Raw genomic sequence first — 23,432 nt, 5'->3', positions numbered from 1 at the left:
CAACGATATCAAAGAGAATCCGAAAGAGAAAACAGGGCGGGAGAATGGACCCGGCGTACGCCCGGGGATTATGAAGAGAGAGCCCATATTTGCCAAATCAAATGTATTATTTTATTATTGCATTTATATCCCACCAAGGAACCCAAGGCGGCATAAAAAATCCTCCTCTCTATTTTATCCTCACAACAACAACCCTGTGAGGTAGGCTGGGCTGAGAGTCTGTGACTGCCCCAAAGTCACCCAGAGGATTTCCATGGCTGAGTGGGGACTAGAACCCAGCTCTCCTGACACTCCAACACACTAGCCACTACACCACACTGGCAAATCATTCAAAGGGAGGCCAGCAGAATTGCCCATCATGGCGAGAAGGCCCACCTCATCCAGAAGCCTCTTTCGCATGGAGGCCAAGCAGATGCCTCTGGGACCCACAGCAGGGCATGTCCTCAAGAAGTCTCCTCCCCACCTCTCCTCCGCTCTGTGCAGAAATACTCCGCCTTGAATAGAGCACGAGGGATCGTACAAAGTGTGTCGCTTGATCGGGCTCCTCTGCTTTCCCCACAAATCTTTCGAATCCCTTTGCAGAACCATCTAATCCAGTTGCCATCATTACAATTTGCCCATCGGTTACAAGAATGGGCTGCCAGAAGCCACTGTAGTGCGTGACGGGCGGTGGGTGCGCGGGCCCTCCTGTTCAGTGTCCCAGCTGGCCAGCCAAGGCGCCATTCACCTTCCCACCAGAGGTTTCTGCTTCTCTGTGGCCACTGCGCACACTCCGCCTGCGATGGGCTGTTCTGGGGGTCTTCGCCCTTAGGGATCTCCCCCCCACCACAGATGTTTTGTTTTTCTGCAGACCTGGCATCAGCTTGCTGATGCCTCCCTCGTGTGTGTGGATGGCGCCCGCCCCTGAGGCTACATAAGGATCCAGACTCAGAGAATGGAGTTTTACGTTAGTCTATATATGTTTAATGGGACTGGGAGCTGGGCTGAATGACCCTTCCAACTCAACAGATTCTTGAGACTAAGGGTTGTGTGAATGGGTTTCTCCATCCATGTAGGTTGCCTATGGTACCCCTGGTCAGAGCCTTGGAGTTGCAAATAGTCCTGGCAAGTTTCTCAGTACCTTCCCTTTGTTGGGGAGTTTAGCCAGGAGCTTTCCACAGCTGCCTTAGACAGTGGCTACGAACACGAGGACATCAGAAGGGCCCAGGGTCCATCCCGTCCAGTGCTCTGTTCACCCAGGGCCCACAAGCAGGACATGAGTGCAACAGCACTCTCCCACCCCTATTCCCCAGCAATTGGTGTTTATAGGCTTACTGCTAAGGGAAGAGGAGGGCCATTTGGGAAGGGAGCGAACCTTCCCTTCCACCACCACCCTCTTTGCTTAATGATGACGCCTTCAAGCTGTGGGAGAACCGGAATGGAGGGTGGGCTCTGAGGCTCCAGGCACTTCCCCTAGAAAACCTGGCGTGGGAGCAATGGACTTGGGTGGGTCAAGCTGTGAGCCTCCATCTTGCTCAGCCTGGATATTTGTGAGTAAACACAAATGCTGCACAAGACCATAAGCCTCCAGGGACCGAACACAGGCAGACCCGGCACCCTGGAAACTCCGCACCACTTGTGTAAAGGAGGACTTCCTTTCATCTGCCCTGATCCTTCAGTTTCACTGGGTAAGGCCAAGTTTGAGTAAATATATTACTAAAAGTGTCCTGGTTATTTTAGGGTGGGTGTTGTTGTTGTTGTTTTGAAAGACTAGACTGCCCCATTCCTTGGCTGCTGATCCACGAAGTTTGCCTAGACAGTCATGATCCTCAAGTGGAGAGAGTGTGACTCTCTGATGCCTAAGAATAATTAGTTGGTTATGGGGATAGCTATGCAGGGCGAGGCAGCCTGTGCATCAGGGGCACTGCCCATATTATTGGGATGGAACCTAAAATAGCAGGAGGCAGCACGGAAGTAGGTGCGCACTGCTTTAAGCAGGAGGTTGACGTGCAGAAAAACGTTAGCCTCGCAGCGGTGCCATTCTGGGCACTCTGAATGTTTCTCATTTAAGAACGTCAGAAGAGCCCCTGAAGCTCCATCAGAAGAAACGTCCATCTAGTCTGCTGTTCAAACAGGGGCCAACCAGATGCATCTGGGAAGCCCACATGGGGGACATGAGAGCAATAGCACTCTCCCGCCCATGTTCCCCAGCCAACTATCATTACATCTCATGGTAGCAAATTCCCTAGTTGGTCTCTGCGCTGTGTGAAGAAGCCGTTCCTTTGATCTGCCCTGAATCTCCCACCCATCAGCTTCATGGGATGTGACCCCCATGGGGTTCTTCTAGTGTCATGAGAGAGGTTTCTCCCTATCCACTTCCTTCATACTGCGCATAATCTTGTACACTTCTATTCATGCCCTTCCACTTACTCGCCTTTTTCCTAAGTTAAAAAGCCCCAAACGTTGTAACCTTTCCGCAAAGGGGAGTAGCTCCAGCCCCTTGACGGTTTTAGTTGCTGTTTCCCACACCCAGCTCTACCATAACCTCTCTCAGGTCACCCAAACGAAATACCAGCATCCCAAGCATGGATGGAGGATAGACTTGTGCAAAAGCATTGTGATATTTTGCAACTTTGCTATCAATTCCTTTCCTAGTTATGGCCAACATGGAACGTGCCTTTTTTCACAGCACCCTGCCTCGGCATTTTCACGGAACCACAACCCTGCAGTCCCTTGCCTAGTCAATCACCCGCCAGCTCAGACCCCATGCGCAGAGACGGGGTGAGGTTTTTTTTTGCCACAATGTGCATCCCGTGACAGAATGCGTGAGGGCTACTGAAAACCACGATAATAGAAGCTCAGCTAGAAGACATACCACAGGTCAGGAAATATACCGCTAAGTCCAAGAAGTCATCACCAGAGTTAACAAACAGTGTCAAAGAAGCTATTAGAGAAAAGAAGACTTCTTTTTAGAAACAGGAAGTCTTGCCCAAATGAAGAGAACAAAAAGGAACACAAACTTGCACAAAGGAAATGCAAGCAGACAATATGGGATGCAAAAAAAAGTATTCTGAGGAACATATCACTAATAACATTAAGATCAACAATAAAAATTCTTTAGAAGCAAAGAAACAGATAGGGACCTGGCTAGACCATTGGAGGACAAGAGAGTTAAGGCACAATGCCATGCATGTTTAGACAGAAATAAGGCCAACAACTCTCAGCATGTCCCAGCTAACTCCCTTAGGGAGCAATCCTATGGGCCCTAGACAGAGTGGGGGGTGGGGGATAGGATAGTTCAGATTCTTGAATCCAAGGTGGAAAACATTGCTCTGACTTTGGAGCCAGGAATACGAGCTCCTGACCCCTTACCCTACCTCCCCCACCGCAGCCGTCCCGGAGAGAACCATGCCAGCTGCCTATCCGAGGTCATGAAGGGAACCATGGGGAGGAGAGAAAGAGGGGAGACGTAAACTGAATCTTGCGGGGGTGGGAGACGTAAATTTTGAGGCAACAATGGATGAAGGCCAATGCACCACAGTACAGAGAACAGCTCCAACAGAGTCCCAAAATAGTGTCTGCAACAAGGTAGGAACAAAGCCAGACTATAAAACACATGGTCTTCGATGTCTCTATACTAATGCCCAGAGCATGGGAAACAAACAGAATGAACTTGAACTCTTATTACATGAAGGCAAATACGACTTGATAGGTATAGCTGAAACTTGGTGGGATGACTCCCATGACTGGAATATAGCAATTGAAGGATATAACTTGTTCAAAAAGAACAGAAGAAATAGAAAGGGAGGTGGAGTTGCACTATATGTTAAAAATACCTATCCCTGCACAGAAATACAGGCGGATGAGATTGGGAGCCCCGTCGAGAGCGTCTGGATTAAAATAAATGGGGCTAGGAATAAAAAGAATATGATAATCGGAGTCTACTACCGACCACCCAATCAAGGAGAAGACGAGGACGAAACTTTTGAGAAACAAATTGCCAGTGTTTCAAGGAAGTGTGATGTAGTAGTGATGGGGGACTTCAATTACCCTGATATCTGTTGGGAGACCATTACTGCCAAAAGCGGCCCTTCCAAGAAATTCCTGACATGTATGGGTGATAACTTTCTCCTACAGAAAGTGGTGGAAGGAACTAGAGGGTCAGCAATCCTTGACTTGTTATTGACCAATAGGGATGACTTAGTGGATAAAGTGGCAGTTACGGGAACTCTGGGGGAAAGTGACCACGTCATACTTGAATTCTTGATTATGAAGGAGACAAAAGTCGAGCGTAGCCATACACGTACTCTGGATTTTAGGAAAGCTGATTTTAATAAACTCAGAACTATAATAAGTAAGGTCCCGTGGCAAGGGAGCCTAAAAAGAAAAGGAGTGCAGGATGGGTGGGAGTATCTAAAAAATGAAATTTTAAAGGCACAGTTACAAACAATTCCAACAAGGAGAAAAGATAGAAGACAACAGAGGAAACCAATGTGGCTCCACAAAAAGCTTATTGATGAACTGAAAACAAAAAGGGATACATATAGCAAGTGGAAGGAAGGCCAGGCTACAAAAGAAGAGTACAGACAAGTGGCGCAGAAGTGCCGAAATGGCGTCAGGAAGGCTAAAGCTGTGAATGAGCTGAGATTAGCGAGGGATGCTAAAAGCAATAAAAAGGCTTTCTTCAGATACGTGAGTAGTAAAAGACAGAGGAAAGAAATGGTGGTTCAACTGCTTAATGAGGATGGCAAATTGATAACAGACGACAAACAAAAGGCTGAAGTGCTCAATTCCTACTTTGCCTCGGTCTTCTCCCAAAAGCGGATCTATGACCCCCCTGGAAAAAGTGAAGCAGAAGTTGAGGGGGCAGGATTGCAGTTTGAGATTGATAAACAAATGGTCAAAGAACACCTAATTTCCTTGAATGAGTTCAAATCCCCAGGGCCCGATGAACTGCATCCAAGAGTAATGAAGGAGCTAGCGGAAGAACTCTCAGAACCTTTGTCTATTATCTTTGCAAAATCATGGAAGACGGGTGAGGTGCCGGACGACTGGAGGAGGGCTAACGTTGTCCCTATCTTCAAAAAGGGCAAAAAGGAGGAACCTGGGAACTACAGACCAGTCAGCCTGACATCCATCCCTGGGAAAATTCTGGAGCAGATTATAAAGAAGTCAATCTGTAAACACCTTGAAATCAATGCAGTGATTACTAGAAGCCAACATGGATTTGTCAGGAACAAATCCTGTCAGACTAATTTGATCTCATTTTTTGATAGGATAACCTCCCTTGTGGACTGTGGGAATGCTGTGGATATCATATATCTTGACTTCAGCAAAGCTTTTGACAAAGTACCACATGACATTCTGATTAACAAACTAGCTAAAAGTGGGCTAGATGGAACAACTATTAGGTGGATCCACAGTTGGCTACAGAATCGGACTCAAAGAGTACTTATCAATGGAACCTTCTCAAACTGGGGAGAGGCAACGAGTGGGGTGCCGCAGGGCTCAGTCCTGGGCCCAGTGCTCTTCAACATTTTTATTAATGATTTGGACGAGGAGGTGCAGGGAACGCTGATCAAATTTGCAGATGACACCAAATTGGGTGGGATAGCTAATACCCTGGAAGACAGAAACAAACTTCAAAGTGATCTTGATAGGCTGGAGTGCTGGGCTGAAAACAACAGAATGAAATTTAATAGGGATAAATGCCAAGTTCTACATTTAGGGAATAGAAACCAAATGCACAGTTACAAGATGGGGGACACTTGGCTCAGCAATACTACAAATGAGAAAGATCTTGGAATTGTTGTAGATCACAAGCTGAATATGAGCCAACAGTGCGATATGGCTGCAAGAAAGGCAAATGCTATTTTGGGCTGCATTAATAGAAGTATAGCTTCCAAATCACGTGAGGTACTGGTTCCTCTCTATTCGGCCCTGGTTAGGCCTCATCTAGAGTATTGCGTCCAGTTCTGGGCTCCACAATTCAAGAAGGACGCAGACAAGCTGGAGCGTGTTCAGAAGAGGGCAACGAGGATGATCAGAGGTCTAGAAACAAAGCCCTTTGAAGAGAGACTGAAAGAACTGGGCATGTTTAGCCTGGAGAAGAGAAGATTGAGGGGAGACATGATAGCACTCTTCAAATACTTAAAAGGTTGTCACACAGAGGAGGGCCAGGATCTCTTCTCGATTCTCCCAGAGTGCAGGACACGGAATAACGGGCTCAAGTTAAAGGAAGCCAGATTCCGGCTGGACATCAGGAAAAACTTCCTGACTGTTAGAGCAGTGCGACAGTGGAATCAGCTACCTAGGGAGGTTGTGGGCTCTCCCACACTAGAGGCATTCAAGAGGCAGCTGGACAACCATCTGTCAGGGATGCTTTAGGGTGGATTCCTGCATTGAGCAGGGGGTTGGACTCGATGGCCTTGTAGGCCCCTTCCAACTCTGCTATTCTATGATTCTATGATTCTATGATTCTAGGGTGTGCCTGTGGACAGGGAGGGACCGGGGTGGCCGGTTGATGATGTATCCTTGGGCCTCCCCCCCTCCTGCTTCGCAGAGCCCCCCCCCCCCCCCCGCTAGATGGACAAAAAGGCCTGTCAAGCCCAAATGCAGAGTGGGAGGGGCATGGAGGCGAAAATGGCCTCTGCACTCCTGTGGTTCTGCCTTGGGTAGCTGTGAACCTCCGAACTCAGAGGCTTACTAATGTCCTGATAGGATTGCGCTCATAAAAGAGTAATAATGTGCAGCAGATACCTGTGCCTGAACAGACATTTTCAAGAAGGGAGTCTGAGGAACTGAGGCAAATAGCATCGCAACAGATGAAGTTCTAGACCTCACTGACAAATTAAATACAAACAAATCCCCAGGTCCATCTGAGTCAAGAACTCAAATCCGAAATTGTGAACTTCTAACAAGAATATGTCCCATAAGAATGGCCTCTGGAAAGTGCCCAACATACTGCCAATTTTTTGGAACAGGGATCCAGGAAATGACAGTTTGTGGGAGTAATGTGTGTTCCTGCAAGGCCATGAAGTCCAACCCCTGCTCAGTGCAGGTATCCACCTTAAAGCATCCCTGACAGATGATTGTCCAGCTGCCTCTTGAAGGCCTCTAGTGTGCAACAGCCCACGACCTCACTAGGTAACTGGTTCCATTGTCGTACTGCTCTAACAGTCGGGAAGTTTTTCCTGATGTCCAGCTGGAATCTGGCTTCCTGTAACTTGGGCCCGTTATTCCGTGTCCTGCACTCTGGGAGGATTGAGAAGAGAACCTGGCCCTCTTCTGTGTGACAACCTTTGAAGTATTTGAAGAGTGCTCTCATGTCTCCCCTCAATCTTCTCTTCTCCAGGCTAAACATGCCTGTTCTTTCAGTCTCTCCTCGTAGGGCTTTGTTTCCAGAACCCTGATCGTCCTGGTTGCCCTCCTCTGAACATGCTCCAGCTTGTCTGCAACCTTGTTGAAGTGTGGTGCCCAGCAGTGCCGAATAGAGGGGAACCAGTACTTCACACAATTTGGAAGCTATACTTCATAGAATCATAGAATAGCAGAGTTGGAAGGGGCCTACAAGGCCATTGAGTCCAACCCCCTGCTCAATGCAGGAATCCACCCTAAAGCATCCCTGACAGATGGTTGTCCAGCTGCCTCTTGAATGCCTCTAGTGTGGGAGAGCCCACAACCTCCCTAGGTAACTGGTTCCATTGTCGTACTGCTCTAATAGTCAGGAAGTTTTTCCTGATGTCCAGCTGGAATCTGGCTTCTATGAATGCAGCCCAAAATAGCATTTGCCTTTCTTGCAGCCATATCACACTCTTGGCTCATATTCAGCTTGTGATGTACAACAATTCCAAGATCCTTCTCGTTTGTAGTATTGCTGAGCCAAGTATCCCCCATCTTGCAACTGCATTTGGTATCTTTTTCCTAGAAGTAGAACTTGGCATTTATCCCTATTAAATTTCATTCTGTTGTTTTCAGAGGAATGAAACTTAATAGTCCCTCACCAAAGACTCCTGAGCAAACTTAGCAGTCGTGGAATAGAAGGAGAGGTCCTGCTATGGATCTGTAAGTGGTTAAAATACAAGAAGCAGAGACCAGGCCATAAACGGTCACTTCTCACCATGGAGGGAGGCATGCAGACGTCTGTATCAGGCCTGGTGCTTTTGGGCAACTTCAGAAGGGTCTGAACAATGAGTTGCCCAAGGCCGCCGCCTTCTTGCCCCAAAGCCCTCTAAGCAACAGAAGAAATGTACTCTAGGCCCAAATAAGAGGAGACCCTCCCCACCATCACTGCCAACAAGTACCTTTCCTTCTCTAGCCTCGCCCGTGCGCATCACCTGCCCCCCCCCATAATCTTCCTATGTCCCCCTCCCACCCCTCCCTTGTGGTCAGGTGGGCTCCACGCTGGTCTCTTGCGCAGCTCCCCTACGTCCTCATCCCTCATCAGCTGCTCCAGGGAAGAGCCGCGAAGACCAGACGGACAGACGCGCGTCTCCGCCCCGTGGCTGCTCTTGGGAATGGGCCGCTCTGCCCTCCTCGCGTCTCCGCCGAGGCTGCGCGTGGGCAGGTCGCACGGATATCGGTCTGGCCGGGGAGGAGGAGGAGGAGGAAGGCAGCTCTGAGCCGCCCCGACCCCCTCCCCCCCCCTGCTCGTCCCCGCAGACTAATCCCCGACCTTTTCAAGGGCCACGAGGCGCTTTACAGGTTTTGCCCCCCTCCCCCCGCGCCCCGCCGCCACCTACGCGGCCGTCCTGAAGTGCGCTCAGGGTCGCTGCCTGATCTGGGCCAACTCCGCGATGGCGGCGGCGGCGGCGGCGAGGGGGGCGGTTTCCACGGGCGGTGTTTTCACGCAGGCCTACCTGCTCGGTGTCCCCGAGAAGGCTCAGCCGGAACCGGCCCCGTCGGATCTCCATCTCCAGGGCTGAGCCCCGCGCGACCGTCACTCTGCTCCGGTGGTGCCGCTGGAACATGGTCCCTTGGCGGGTGGGCGCCCGGGCGCCGAGCCGGAGACTGGGTGAGGCTGTCGGGGGGGGGGGGGCGCCCAGCGACGGGGCCCCCACCGAGCGACGGGAAAGGAACTTTGGCTCGGGCGGCACCCTCCCAGCACCTCCGACGGCCGGTCCCCCTGGCCACCTGGGCGGCGTTGAGCCGCGGGGCGGCGCCCCGGCTTCTGCCCGCCCCGTCGCGGAAGGCGGAGGCGCCCGGGGATCGCGCAGCTGCCCCTCCCGGCCGGCCCCAAAAGGGAGCAGGAAGGAGGCCGCGCGGCCGGGCCAGGCCTCCCTCCCCGCGCTGGCTGCCGAGGAGCCCTTCCCAGCCGGGGCGCCCCGTGGGCTTCCGGCTCCCCGACGCGTCGCGGCTGCCCTTGGCTCCTTCCCCTCAAGGCCCCGCCGGCGGCCCAGGACCGTCAAGTCCCCGCCGAATTGGGGAGGGCCAGGCCCCGGCTGGCGCTTGGGAGCTGGCTGGGCTCCCTGCCAGGCCCGCGGAGGTCTCTGGGCAGCAAGGGGGGCCGCAGCTGGCAGCTGGCGGGGGGGGGGGTGGAGGGTGCCGGCAGCCGCCAGGAGACCCCGAGCGGTGACAGGCACCGAGGCACGGCTGGCCAAGGGCCTCCCCTCGAACGGCTTCGGGTACTGCCCTGCGCATGCAGGGGGAGTGTGTGCGTGTGTGTCTTGGGGAACGGGGAAGAGGGGCGCCCGGCCCGGCCCAGGGGGCCAGGCGGACGGACAGAGGGATGGAGCCCTGCTGCGGCTCTGCTTAGGGTCGCGGGCTCTCGAATAATGCCGCGCGGCGGGGTGGGCGAAGGGGACGGAACGTGGGCCGTGTAGCGGGGCGGAGGGGGGGCGGAGGGGAGGACTGCAGCCTCGTCGGAACTGTCTGCTCCCCCACGTGTCTCCTTCCTCTAGCCCCGCTCTCGGGTATAGCAGCCACAACACTCCCCGCCGCAGAAACGGCTTCCCTGAGTCTCCGTCCACACGGGCAGGGCGGGGGCGGGGGCGCTTGCAAACTGCCCTTTGGCCCCTGTGGTCTCTAAGCTCCGTGGGTGGGCTGCGAATGTGGATGGGCCTGTTCAGACAGGAGCCAGGACCAGGGGAAGGGCGGGGAGGGTGGCCACGGAGTGGCGTGGGAAGAGTTAGGGAAGCCCGTACCTCTTCCCGCTCTGGGCGGTATTCCCGCCGCTCCGGCTGCATATCCCAATGGCCACTGCGGCGGGAATCGGGTTATGCCAGACTCTGTGGCCGGCGCACAGCAATGTTGACTACTGGGAAAGTCCATGTCAGCTAGAGCATCACTAGCAGTTGCGGTCACTCTAGGGGGCTGACTTCAGAGTCACCGTGGCTTTTTAGTGGAACTGGCATTTGAACTACTGGGGACCCTGCCAGAGGACACCATGAGCCACCTCAGGGCCCCTTTGGGTCCAGGCTCCCTGCGGGGTCGCCTTCTCCTGTACAATCTGCCCTGCACACTCGGGTCCTCAGGGAAGAATTTACTCCAGCCAACAAAAACAAGGCTGACAACTATTACCCAGAGGACCTTTTCTTCTGCCGCTCCCAGATTATGGAATGACCTGCCGGGAGAGATTCCTCAATTCAACAGTCTTCCGGATTTTAATAAAGCTATAAAGACTGATCCCTTCCGGCAGGCCTACCCAGTTGAATTTTAAGATGCCTTTTAATACTGTGCTGCTTTTATTAATGTATTAGTTTTAAATGTTTTAATTATATGTATTTTATGGCGTTTGCATTTGTGTTGTACCCCGCCTCAATCTGGAGGGAGAGGCAGGTAACAAATAATTTTGTTGTTGTTGTTGTTGTTATTATTATCCCCACAGCTGGGGCACCCCACACCTGGGGGTGGTTGATTAGCCATCGTTGTCAGATTTCTTTACCACCACATGACACACAAAGCCACCATGGTTCACTTTTTCACCTTTTCTTATGCTTCGGGCTAGAAATGTCTGGCTCAGCGGTGTAAGCGCGTGGGTGTGCTTGGCGCAGGCCCTGTGGGTTGTGGGTTCTAATCCTGCATGTGGCGTGCTAAGAGGGACCTAGGGCTGTAACTTTTTCCAGGAGTGGGGGTGTAGTTCAGAGGTGGAGCACCTGCTGTGTAGACTGAAGGTCCCAGCCAGCCCCTGGGAGTGGCACCTCCAGTGCAAGGGAGGCTAGGTTGCAGGGGAGGCAAAAAAAAAAAGCTCCCCCACCCCTGATTTAAGAGCCCTCACAGAGCTGCCCCTATATGGGGTAGACAATACTTGGCAAGCTAAGCCACGTGCCCAGTTTGGAAGATGCTTTCCAGCTGCAGGGCTGTTGCCCCCCCCCCCCCCGCAGGGCTCTCTGCTTCCTCTCTCCCCTGGCGACTCCCCTCCCCCCCCCCCTGCACCCTTGCCTCAGGCTGCCTAGAGCTGGCTGTGCTGAGCTGCTCTGATCCCTGTCCTGCTCCAGCTGCCCCCACAGCACCTGCAGCTCTGCTTCTCCGCCCTGCCCTCACCTGCCCACTGATGAGGCCCGTAAGAAAGGCCACGGTTTTCCCCACACAGCTGGTGGCAAGAGGTGCTATTCCCTCCCCCAACGTAAGACATGTCCTTCCTTGGCCAAGCTTCTAGGTGAGGCAAAGTGGACTGGCTGTGGTTATATGGGTGTGTGTAAGGAAGTGTGCTCTCTGTATATGCTCAGAGGCATTATTGAATATACTTTTTCTGCCCTGCCTTTGAGGGTAAACCCTCACACAACGACTTACAAAGATCAATACATGATACAATACACAGTCAATGCAAACCTTTACTTTAGCCTGAATGGCTTCACCTGCTCCAGCAGCGCTACACACCAGCATTCAAAATGGAGCCTAGAGGCGACCTTTTCATCCCTCTCCTCCTGCTTGGAGCTCCCTGCAGTGTGTGTGTGTGTGCACACACATGATCCATGCTTACTGCTTTGCACGTGCGGTCATGGGGGAGAGAACTCCCTGGACACACTGATCCTGCCATGCCCAAGGGGAGGGAAAAGCGGCATCTTGCCTGACCCACACATTGCCAATAAATGCTCTGTGGGTTACACAATGCTCAGTGCACAGCAAGTCTGCACTTTTCCACACCCACAGGTGCCAGCTCAGAGCTGGAGCGCAGCCAGCCACTCACACACACACACACACACCCCACCCCTTTGCTGCAGGCATTAATCTTACCAAGCCTCACTACCCAGGCCAAAGGGGAGCAGAGAAGCATGTGGAGGCAGGGAACAGTGGGAAACGCACGGCCTGTGACTTTGACGTTGCCCCGCTAGAGTTCATTCCCAAGGAAGAGGGGACACAAGTGCAGCCTCAGGCAGGAGGGGCTGCGGCTGCTGTGACTAACCTAGCAAGCAATGGCGGTGGGCAGGCCTGCCACTTGACGCACTTGGGGATCTTTCCAAAGCGCCCAGCCCAGCCCTTCAGGAACTACGATCAGCTTCTCGTCGTGTTTTAACATGCATTTGTGTTTGTACATTTTGGGCACTGAAATTACTTGTGGAGCGTTCTTCCTTTCTGGCAAGAGTGTATTGCAAATAAAGGTGAAAAATAAGAGTGTGTTGCAAAACTTCCCTTCCTTACACAGTCCATTGTCATACTTTCTCCCCCGCAAACTGGTTATTCTAGAATCTCGTCTCATTACATTCTGCCCCTACAATGTGTTTCCGTACTGTCCCCTCTTTGCATAAGCATCCTTTGCAGTAGGACTGACTGGGGCCCAGCCAGGCTGTGCCGACTGGATTCCTGCTTTCAGGGCAGGGGGTAAGAAAGGGTCCTATCTTTGCCAAGTGCCAGAACTTTGTTCCAAGTCACCAACCCAGTAGAAGAGCCATGCAGTTATTGGCTGTTGGAAGTTCTTCCTTGTGTCTGAACAGTCATCCTGAGGAGGAAGCTTAGCTTAATGTCTCTCTTGAGTAAAGGGATGGAAAGCTTGATTACAAGAACAAGGTCTGTTGAGGGAGAATTTGCAGGGCTCCTGCAAAAGGAAGTCCGGCCTCACCATCCTTTTGGAATTGTTTTTTGAGAAGTGTCAACAAGCAACCAGATGGGGTGATCTGGTGGATATTATGTTCTTGTTCTTCAAAGAAAGGTTTAGATAAAGCCACTCACCAAAGGCTCATGAATAAAGTTAGCTATTACAGGATAAGGGGACGGGTTTTCCCATGAATTGGTAACCGATTAAAGCAGAGGAACAAATGGAGGGTTCCCACAAGGGAAGGAAGGAAGCAGTGAAGGTTTCTCAAGAACCTGCACTGGAAATGGTGCTATTTAACATTCATACATGACCAGGAGTCAGGGATGAGCACTGATGTAAACCATTTTGACCCTGTTCAGACGACACACTAAGCTACGGTAGTTAAGCATTCTGAGCTAAACATTGGGCCTGTTGAGACGACCCTTCAGGCTCTGGCGTGAGCACTAACCACAAGCTGTGCTGTCACACACAACACTTTAAGCCACGGTTATTATTTATTTATTTATTTATTTATATAGCACCATCAGTGTACATGGTGCTGAACAGAGTACAGAGCTGCTAACCCTGCTGCAGATGGTCTGGCAGGTTAGTGAGTGAGCAGGGTTTAGCAAAATGCAGCACACAAGACACCTAAAACCTTGCCGCTTAACCAACAGGGTTTAATGCATCTTCTGAACAGGCCCATTATGGCTTAGTGTGTCATGTGAACCATTCCTAACCATGGTGGCTACATAACCGCAGTTTAAACACACTCACTAACCATTTGCTGCAAAAGGGTTAGGGGCCTAACCATGGCTTAGTATGTTATCTGAACAGGTCCTTAGTCAAGCAGACTGTAAAGTGCTCCAAACAGATCTCTCCAAAGCGGCAAAAAGGCAACAAAATACCAGACCAGATGAGATTCAATGTAAATGTATAGTTCAATTACAGCATGAACTCGGTGTGCAGCAGTAGAACAAGGAGGTGGGGGTGTGGCTCAGTGGTGCAGCCCCTGCTTTGCTTGCAGAAGGTGCCAGGTTCAATCCCCGGCATCTCCAGGTAGGACTTGGAAGGAATCCTACCTGAAACCCTGAAGAGTTGGTCTGTTTCATCAGTGCTTTCCTTGTACTCTGCCTTGCGGATTCACGACCCTCCATTCAGAGAGAAGAACTTTGCTTTATGGTGTTTGACCTCCACAGAAGCTTCCTTGAGTTTTTGTTTTCTTCCCTTACAAACGTGCTGTGTGGGTCTCTTTTGTGTCCTGTCTCGATCCTTCCTTTGAGCCACATTCCAAAAATGTGCAAAGGACATGTCTTATATGCAAGTCTTACTACAGCTTTTCATTTGCCGTTAGAGTTTCTCTGAACTCTCATGCAAACAAAAAACTATTTTATACATCAATTAAACATCTCAGCCAATTGATCTTTGACTTCAAAACCAGGTGGCATGCCTCTCTTGCCAGTCCTTGCATGACACAAACATTCTCCTTGGGTGAACATGGAAATTCAAACTTTTCCGTAAGGAATTAATCTCTGCCTCTTAAATCAGCCAAACCCAGACAGAGAGCAGGATGCACCACTGCAATGGTGGCTTTTGGAAGAGCCTGGATGGATGGCCCTTTACTTCACACTCATCAGGATCCAACTGATACTTGGCAGAATTTTCACCCACATTGGATTTGGTGATGATGGTAGGGGTGGTTGCAATGGTGACCTCCCTCTGTAACATGCAGCTTGGCTCACTTCTTTAAGTCCTCCGGTGTCATCTGCATGCTTTGCTGGCAGCCTGTCTGCCAATCTTCCATTAATGAGCTGGTGGGGTGGGGGTGTCTCCCCCTCTCCTTTTTTCTAGGCGTACATCCCATTGTCCAGGCAAAAACTGCCCAAGTGACTGCAGTGCCCTTTCCCTCACTCTAGTCCTTCCTGTGTTTTGAATACCTCTCACAGAAAGAGCTCCTGCCAAATTTGATGTACTGAAATATGTTCCAGTTGTTTCTGTAAAGAGTATTGAATCCAGTTCTGGGCACCACACTTCAAGAAGGATGCAGACAAGCTGCAGCGTGTTCAGAGGAGGGCAACCAGGATGATCAGGGGTCTGGAAACAAAACCCTATGAGGAGAGACTGAAAGAACTGGGCATGTTTAGCCTGGAGAAGAGAAGATTGAGGGGAGACATGAGAGCACTCTTCAAATACTTGAAAGGTGGTACCACAGAGGAAGGCCAAGATCTCTTCTCGATCCTCCCAGAGTGCAGGACACGGAATAACGGGCTCAAGGGACAGGAAGCCAGATTCTGGCTGGACATCAGGAAAAACTTCCTGTTAGAGCAGTATGATAATGGATGGTTTTTGTTTTTGTGAACCGCCCCGAGGAGAGCTCCAGCTATTGGGTGGTATAGAAATGTAATAAATAAATGAATAAATAAATAAATAAATAAAACAATTGCCTATGGAGGTGGTGGGCTCTCCCACCCTAGAGGCCTTCAAGAGGCAGCTGGACAACCACCTGTCAGGGATGCCTGTTTGGTCCCATCCCATTCTACACTACTGTGTACAGTTCTGCTCGCCACTCCTCAAACAGGATAATTTACAGTTGGAAAATGTGCAGAAAAGGTCGACTACAATAACGGGCTCAAGTTACAGGAAGCCAGATTCCAGCTGGACATCAGGAAAAACTTCCTGACTGTTAGAGCAGTACGACAATGGAACCAGTTACCTAGGGAGGCTGTGGGCTCTCCCACACTAGAGGCATTCAAGAGGCAGCTGGACAACCACCTGTCAGGGATGCTTTAGGGTGGATTCCTGCATTGAGCAGGGGGTTGGACTCGATGGCCTTGTAGGCCCCTTCCAACTCTGCTATTCTATGATTCTATGAATAGTTGAGGAGTTGGAGTAACTCCCCTATGGGGAAAGGTCACAACACCTGGCACTATTTTGCTTAGTGAAATGGCGAATAAGGGGGGAGAATTCAGGACAGATAAAACGAACACAATGCAGAGTTAAACTATGGAAGTCACTGTCACAAGAGGTAGTGATGGCCACCAATTTGGATGGCTTTAAAAGGGGGGAGGGGGTGGATAAATCCCTGGCTGGAGGAGGCGGCGGCTATCCAGGGGGACTAGTCCGGATGGCTACGTGCTGCCCCCAGTACCAGAGGCAGTATGCCAGTTGCTGGGGAACATGGGCTTGGGGGTGCTGCCGCAGTCGTGTTCTGCTTGTGGGTTTCGCAATGGGGCCCGCTGTGGCAACAACATGCCGGGATCCCTGCTCAGCGCAGCATCGTGGCTCTTGTGGTGCTCCTACAACTCCCCACCCCGCAGTCCCCAGCCGGGCTCAGGAGCCAAGGGCGACGTGCAGCCGGCAGGAATCTGCCCGCACTCGCAATGCAGGCGCCGCCCGCCCGGAGAGGCCTCTTGCAGGGGCCCCAGAGGGCCGCTTGCGCCGGCAGCCAAGAGCGGCGCCCGCCCGGCGTGGCTCTCGCGGGCCGCCCCAAACGAGGCCCGGGCGCCTTTGGGGTCCCGCTGCTGCCCGATGGCGCGGCAGCTCCGACGACTGGCGTCACAAGGGACCCGGAAGTCTGTGCCCCCGTGTGAGTCTAGAGACCAGTCTACGTCGCGCGCGACGCCTGCTCCGGAGCGGAAGTGCGTCAGCACGCCTGTGTGCGTCGCAATTGGGGTCCCCCGGGGAGGTGGCCGTGAAGCGGCTTCCTCCGGCGGCGGATTGATGAGCAAAGCGTGGCGGAGGGCAGAGGGCGGCGGCGGCGGCGGCGGGAGGATGGAGGGGGCCGGCCGAGGTGAGCGCGGGCCGGGCGGGGGCTTCTGCGTGCTGCCCTCCCCAGCCCCGGCTGCTAGATCAGGAGCCCCAGGAGGCCCCCCTCCCCGGCCAAGCCTCCCCCGGGGCGGGCAGCGCCGCCTGCTGCACACCCACCCCGCTGCGAAGGCCGGAGGGCCAGGGCCTCGTTCGTGGGCAAGCAGAGGCCCGGTTGCCATGGAGCCTCCCCGGGGGTGGGGGGGGAGGGCGTGCGAGAGCGAGAGAGCTCCCCCTCCCTCCCCTCCCCTCCCCTCCCCTCCCCTCCCCCGGTGGGGTTGTCCGAGAAGACCCACTGAACGTCGCAGCTTCTTAATTCAAAGTCGGGTCCGCCGAGCGCCCTCGGTGAACATCGCGGCTCCATGAGAATTCGGGAAAACGGCTGAGCCGCTGGTGCCAATGAGACTATTTCAACATAAAATAAAAACGGGGTGCTTAATTTCTGCCAATGTTCGGGAGGGTTTGGAAGCCGGTGAGTTTGCAGCCGCTGCCCCTGTTTTCAAGGAATCTCAAGACAGCACGTTTCTGTGAGAGAGTCAGCAAGGGGTTTGCCGCCGGTGGAGTCACTGGCTGAGTTCAGACGACACGCTAATCAACTGCGGGGTGGGGGTGGTGGGGTAATAGGAACAGAATGGGAAACAACCGTTGATTAGCATGTCGTCTGAACTCAGCCAGAGACTCAGCTGTTGACCTGAATCCATCCTTTGGTTGTTTCTACCTGGAAGGTGTCCAGCTGTGACTGCCAGTAACCCCCCACCCACCCCATTCCTGCGATGGATGTCGTAGCCTCTCGCACACATGCGTCACTTCAGCCAAAAGGGCTTGTTGTCTGAGCTCCGTCGTGGCAACCTTCTTGCTTTCTTTGCCCATCTTAGGTGATGAGGATGAGTCTAACAATCACGGGTCCCACAAGAAGAAACACAAGAAGCATAAGAAGAAACACAAGAAGAGACATCACCGCGAGGACGTGGGCATGGCCACTGTGGAGATGGGAGTTGCGCTCCCCAAGCCTCAGCTGAAACTCAAAATCAAGCTAGGGGGACAGGTCTTAGGCACCAAGAGGTACACAGAGGGATCTCAAGCACTGGGCACGCAGGAGGGCCACGGTGGGTGGAGGGAGGGAGGGAGAGATGCCGGGTGGGAGGAGCGATGGTGGACTGTCTTGTACTTAGGCCACACCGACCAAAGGTTTCTGGTGAATATGACATTTATGTAAAAACTAAACAGTTAAAATAAGACCAACGAACACAATGAAGGTTAAAACTCCACCCCTGCCAGCTACCCTCAGTCGCTTGTGCTGCTTGTGAAAACGTTCAAACCTCTCAACTCTCTATGAGAAATACGTTTTGTAGCTCAGGAAAACCATCCAAGACCAGCTGCTCCTTTCACCACTTCACTTTGACATTCCCACCCGCCGCTCAGATCTGGCCTTGGCAAACCTGTGAGCCTCTCCTGTCGTCTTTGCCATCCCAGTTTTGACCTGAAAGCTTACTGGCTTTCTCTTTGTCTTGCCAGCGTGCCGACATTTACTGTCATCCCTGAGAGGCCACGATCCCCCTCCCCGCTCATGGTTGTGGATGATGAGGATGAGCCCATGGAGGGGGTTCCCATTGAACAATATCGAGCATGGTTGGGTGAGTAGGTGATTCCTTCTGTGAAATCCCTCTGGGAGAGCAAATGCTGCTTGAAAGTGGAGATAAGAGAAGGAGCTGAGGGATCCACTTGCTCGGTAGAACTGTGGATCGTTTCTCTCCATCAGTCAGTCCAGCTACTGGGCTGCTCACTTGCTGAGGTGGGGAGGATGTGTGTGTCAGTTGGTTTCAAGAAGGGGAGGACTAGCTGCCCGGTCAGGAGAGACAGGGTTGGACCATAAGAACAGAGTTGCTTTAGGGTGGATTCCTGCATTGAGCAGGGGGTTGGACTCGATGGCCTTGTAGGCCCCTTCCAACTCTGCTATTCTATGATTCTATGAGTTACATTGTAAAACACTTCAAATACAAAAAGCAACCTTGCAGTGAGCATCCCTCACTTAGAGCAAGTAACAGTTTTCCTCTGCTACTATGACTCCATGGTCCCAGGACAATTGGAACTTGACTGTAAGGATGCAGGAGACATTCTGTCTTTATTATCAACAGTAAAGGCAAACTCTTCTCACACGCAGATGAGGACAGCAACTTGGAGCCATCTCCTCTGCCGGAGCTTGATGCAGAAATGGGCTTTCCAGCTCGGGAGGAGGAGGAGGAACAGCGCTGGCTGGATGCCCTAGAGCGTGGGGAACTGGATGACAACGGGGAGCTCAAGAAGGAGGTGGATGAGTCCCTGCTCACAGCTAGGCAGGTAAGGAAGGGAGGCTGCTGTCACTGGAACTCCAGGGCAAGACAAGGGGGAGACAGAGGAAGGTTTTAGTGCTCTGTCCCCGGAGTCTGCCATGTGGTGGCTGGGTGGCCCTGAGGAACCAGACAGCAGCTTAAATGGGTTGAATGCTCGAGCTGGAAAGAATGCTTTCCTCAGGGGGCCAGACGGGGCGTGGAGGGCCAATTACAAAAATGTTGGGAGTGGCCCCCACATCTGTCTTTGTGAATGTGCACCCTGTGCATGTGCTATTCACTCTGGCTCCTTTCCTTCCTTCCTTCTCACTCTCTGGCTCCTCTTTTGTTCTTTCTTTTTCTGGTCCTTTGTTTGTTCTCTGTCTCTCCCCATACCCATGCAACTGAATGGAGCAATTTCTCTATTTATTACATTTATATACCGCCCCATAGCTGAAGATCTCTGGGCGGTTTACAAAAGTTAAAACAGTAAACATTAAAAAGTATACAAAATTCAGTTGCTTGGGGCAAGGAAAAGTCCCCTTCCAGAATATTTACTGAAGTGGGGGCAAAGGTCACTGTGGCATTACACCCCACAAGTCAGTTCCCAAATGTATGTCTGCAGTTTGTAAGTCTGTGGTGAGTTTAGAATGTTGGCCTGAGTGGGCGGAGTCAGAATGTCTTGGGAGGGGGAGGAGGGACATATAAGGGAAGGACTGAGGGGATTGGGGGAGACTTTTTAGGTCCTCTTAGAGTCTTTAGTGCTCTCTGTGTTTAGAGTACTTAAGTTCTGGGAAATTTGAGGGTCAGTGTAGAGAGTGGTGTCTTTGGAGTGTGGTGTGCACGTAGTTGATGTATATTAATTCAGATAATAAAGAAAGTTCAAGATTGATTGTGTGAGAAAAAGGAAAGCGCGTATGTGAGTGAAAGGATTGTATGACAGGTTTCAAAAAGGTTTTTAAATGGTTTATTTGAAACAAAGCTTGTGTACTTTTGAAAATAAATTTTGATTGTTTTGTTTTTAAACTACCACAAAAATCCCATGTGTCTGTTTGGCATTTATCATCTAAAGTTTACTTATTTAACACCCACTCTGACAATCATTCACCTCAGCACAGGAAGGTGGGTTTTATCCCTTGCCTCAGGCATATCAAGCGGTGGTGCTTGGCTTGAGCAGGGAGTAGCTGCAGCCAGGTCTGTTGTTCAGAGCCTGTGTCGTGGCAGTCACCCCCTTCATGGACACAGCTTTTGGCAAGGAGTCCCCCTCCACACACACAATCAAGTGAATGAAGGAATCACTCGATTCACTTGCAGAGGGGGGAAATAGCTTGGAGGGCGACACGGCCTGGCCCTACAGGTGCCGCGTTGGAGAACCTGACCTGAAATACCCTTACTTGGGCTTCTTGGCGTGTTCGTGTCAGCTTCAGTTCCCCCTTCCGTCAGTGACCTGGATCCGTGGCTTGTCCTGGGAGTGAAAGTTGCCAAAGCACTTGGTTTAAGAAGGAGAGAGGAATGACGGCCACAGTAGTTCAGCCCCAAGGCTGGTTTGCTTCCATCTTGGAGTGTGCTCTCTCTTTCTCTCTTTCTCTCTCTCTCTCTCTCTCTCTTTCTCTCTTTCTCTCTCTCTCTCTCTCTCTCTCTCTGTGCCTCCGACCTGAATGGAGATGGGGGGTCTCTCAATTCAGTCCATATGTGGCTGTGGCAGCATGGGGTCAGGGTCGGGGTGGGAAGACACCAACTTTCCGCCTAGGCATTCCCAGCCTGGCACCACCCTCCCTGAATGGGAACCGGCCCTTCTACCTGCCTCTACCCCAGCCATGAGCCAGAGAGCCTGTCTCCCCATCATGTGCAATTACTGCCAGCCCTAAGAGAGAAAAGGTCCAAAATCCTGCTTGGGCGCACAAAGCTGGGTCTCCCCACAGCCTCTGTGTGCCACTGTCTTCCTCCTCAAGACCACTTTGTCAGCCCTAAAAACAACTTTGTGAGTGTTCCTTTCCTTCCTTCCCTCCCTGCCTGCCTGCCTCTGTACCTGCATGAGGTCCGCCTCTGCCAGACCCACCCATCCATTCTTTCTCTCTCTCTCCGCGCCCGCAGAAAGCCCTCTTGCACAAGCAGCAGAGCCAGCCCCTGCTGGAGCTGCCGATGGGCTACAAGGCCAAGGAGCTGACCGAGGAGATGCTGGTGAAGCGGGAGGAGCGGGCGCGCAAGCGGCGCCTCCAGGCTGCCAAGAAGGCCGAGGAGAACAAGAACCAAACCATTGAGCGCCTCACCAAGACCAGCAAGGCCAAAGTGAAGACGCTGCGTGAGCGCAAGGCCAGAGGGGTGGTGGCCCCCACGGTCTGCTACCGCAGCGCCGCCAACGGCATCACGGTGTCCTTCCCTCCGGGAGCCACCCTGCCCCTGCTGCCCTCCCTCCTGCCTTCTGCACCAGCCCCCACCCCTTGCGGGGTGAGTGGCTGCGCCCACCTCAAGCGGTATTCCTGCTCCCGCACGGGGGTGCCTCTCTGCAGCCTGGCCTGCTACAAGAAGAACCTGCTGCTCCAACAGGTGGCAGCCTAGCGCCATCGCCCTCCACGCCTCGGAGGCCGTGGGCCAGACGGGGCTGCTCAGGAGACTCTCGGGGCCTGGGAGGATGTGGCCTTCTCCCCCAGGCGGAGGCGGGCTTGGGCAGGCCGCTGGTCCCGCCCGGCTGATGGCAACGAACACATTTGTCCACCCTCAGGGATGCCAGACAGGGGCCTCACGAGCCTTGCTGAGCGGATGGGCCACGGCCTCTCAAACGGGCTGCGAGCGAGACATGGCCTTTGATGGCAGCAGGCACCGGGGTGCTAAGGGATGCGCTCCTCCCCTGGATGGGGCCAGGCGGGGCGTGCGCTGCTTGCCACTCACTCCCCTTTAGACAGAGGCATGAGGTCCACGTCAGCGTAGCAGCTGCAGCTGCTTTGTGGTGGCGCCGGAGCTGATAGGGGGCAGCAGCCTGTGCCCTTTACCGCTGGGACGACGTTGGCCTTGAGAGAGCGAGAGAGCGCAGGGGACGAGTTCAGCAATCTCGCTCGGCCTCTTCTGCACTCCTTTCCCTTCCCAGTCAGAAGCAGGTGCTTCGCCAGTTCTTTTTTCAGCTGCAGGCTGCTGTGCGAGGGCAGGAAGGGATGGATGGTACTCTTGGGCCCCGTGCCCAATCAGCTAGGCCTTGCAGAAGAACATGGTCTCATTGCTCATGTGTATATTTGTTGTGACATTAAAGACATAGTAAAGGTTTCCTGGAGAGCCTGAGCAGTCTGATTATTGGTGCTTCCCGGCTTCTCTAATCACGCCTTTTACCGACGGCGAGGTCCAGAGGAGACGGTTCTCTTGTGACAGTGGCACAGGCCAAGCTGGGGAGCACCCAGAGGCGTGCTGCCAGGGTCTCGTCTGCCCATGGCCCGGTTGCTCAGGTTTTAGGTATTGTCACTGTAGAATGAGGCATCTGGGATCAAGGTGAAAATCTGTGATGAAGCAGTGCTCTTCTTGGCTCGCCCTGCTCAGAATGAGCTGCGTCTCCCCTTGCCATGGTGACTGCGCTGTGGCTGCCGCCCTCTGGCAAGTGAACAAAGCCCCAGCCTTTGAACTGCAGTGTAGGTGGGAATTGTCCCCACCATTTTGCTGTGATCCCTGCCCAGCTTTGAGGATGGTGAGGGGTGAAGCAGTGCAGCGCTGCTGCCGGTGCCAAGCACCCAGCAGACGGGCCCCCATTGCCCTTTTGGTGCTCAGGAGATTGTTCCTGGCCTTGTGCCTCAGGGTCCCGGTGACCACAGTCACAGAACCAGCGTTGGACGGGGCCATTCAATCCAAACCCCTGCTCAGTGCAGTGCAGCTTAAAGCATTCCTGACACATGGGCTTCCCAGTCTTTCCTTGAATATCTCCAGTGATGGAGAGCCCCGACCCCTTTAGGAGTGAAGCCAATGTTTGTCTGGATGGCCCAGGCCCACCAAAGACTCCTTTCCCCTTGTTTTATCTGATATCTTGGGGTGGGTGGGTGGGGGGAGAAATACCCTCTCAAGGGATTGGTTGCTCTACAAATCTTTCCTATTATATCAACATGAGCTTTAGTCGCACCTGACTCATCCGTGCTGGCATGTCTAGCCAGGTCACGCGTACTTAGTCATGACGGTTCCTGGCCCTTGGTGGTGAACAGGAGGAAGGGTGTCATCTCCCATTCGCCTTGGTCTTCTCCGCTAAAGAGGCTGTTGTGCCGAGCCTTTAAAACTCCTCCTGACGCTCTTTTTGGGTGTCCTTAATTGGCCTTGCAGAGGTTGCCTCTTTTACTACATGTTTTCCCTGTTCTGCTTGGCAACCCTAAGATCTCATAGAGATCATTATCTCCTGCAGTGGTGTCTGCTGCAATGTGCAC

The 23,432-nt window shown here is 52.7% G+C and overlaps 3 protein-coding genes across 5 annotated transcripts in view; 1 reads left to right on the top strand and 2 right to left on the bottom strand.

The window, feature by feature from the left end:
- Positions 1–9,009, bottom strand: part of RTKN (rhotekin) — a 35,992-nt gene extending 26,983 nt beyond the window's left edge. For all 3 annotated transcript variants that reach the window (XM_063135473.1, XM_063135477.1, XM_063135478.1), the window contains exon 1: positions 8,838–9,009. In XM_063135473.1, the coding sequence (XP_062991543.1) occupies positions 8,838–8,948 (111 nt within the window). In that variant the 5' untranslated portion in view covers positions 8,949–9,009. The remainder of the gene's footprint in view (positions 1–8,837) is intronic.
- The window catches only part of LOC134404881 (retinol dehydrogenase 13-like), a 143,493-nt gene that overhangs the window by 113,265 nt on the left and 6,796 nt on the right, over positions 1–23,432 (bottom strand). The window lies entirely within an intron of this gene.
- On the top strand, positions 16,617–22,306 carry INO80B (INO80 complex subunit B). The gene is made up of 5 exons (XM_063135077.1): positions 16,617–16,721; positions 17,611–17,797; positions 18,251–18,369; positions 18,897–19,072; positions 21,136–22,306. The coding sequence occupies exons 1-5, from the start codon at positions 16,652–16,654 to the stop codon at positions 21,598–21,600; spliced, it is 1,017 nt and encodes a 338-aa protein (XP_062991147.1). The 5' UTR covers positions 16,617–16,651; the 3' UTR covers positions 21,601–22,306.

This window comes from Elgaria multicarinata, chromosome 10 (assembly GCF_023053635.1).
Source record: "Elgaria multicarinata webbii isolate HBS135686 ecotype San Diego chromosome 10, rElgMul1.1.pri, whole genome shotgun sequence".
In the NCBI taxonomy this organism is placed as follows: Eukaryota; Metazoa; Chordata; class Lepidosauria; order Squamata; family Anguidae; genus Elgaria; species Elgaria multicarinata.
The sequence above is the reverse complement of the archived record's forward strand: the minus strand, read 5'-3'. Positions and strand labels throughout refer to the sequence as shown.

What these genes read in the sequence shown, in the direction of transcription:
- INO80B (XM_063135077.1), top strand. Translation starts at nt 16,652, where the DNA reads ATGAGCAAAGCGTGGCGGAGGGCAGAGGGCGGCGGCGGCGGCGGCGGG. An exon ending in CAGGTCTTAGGCACCAAGAG is followed by an intron (nt 17,798 to 18,250) that starts GTACACAGAGGG and finishes TTGTCTTGCCAG; the next exon opens with CGTGCCGACATTTACTGTCA. An exon ending in CCCTGCTCACAGCTAGGCAG is followed by an intron (nt 19,073 to 21,135) that starts GTAAGGAAGGGA and finishes CCGCGCCCGCAG; the next exon opens with AAAGCCCTCTTGCACAAGCA.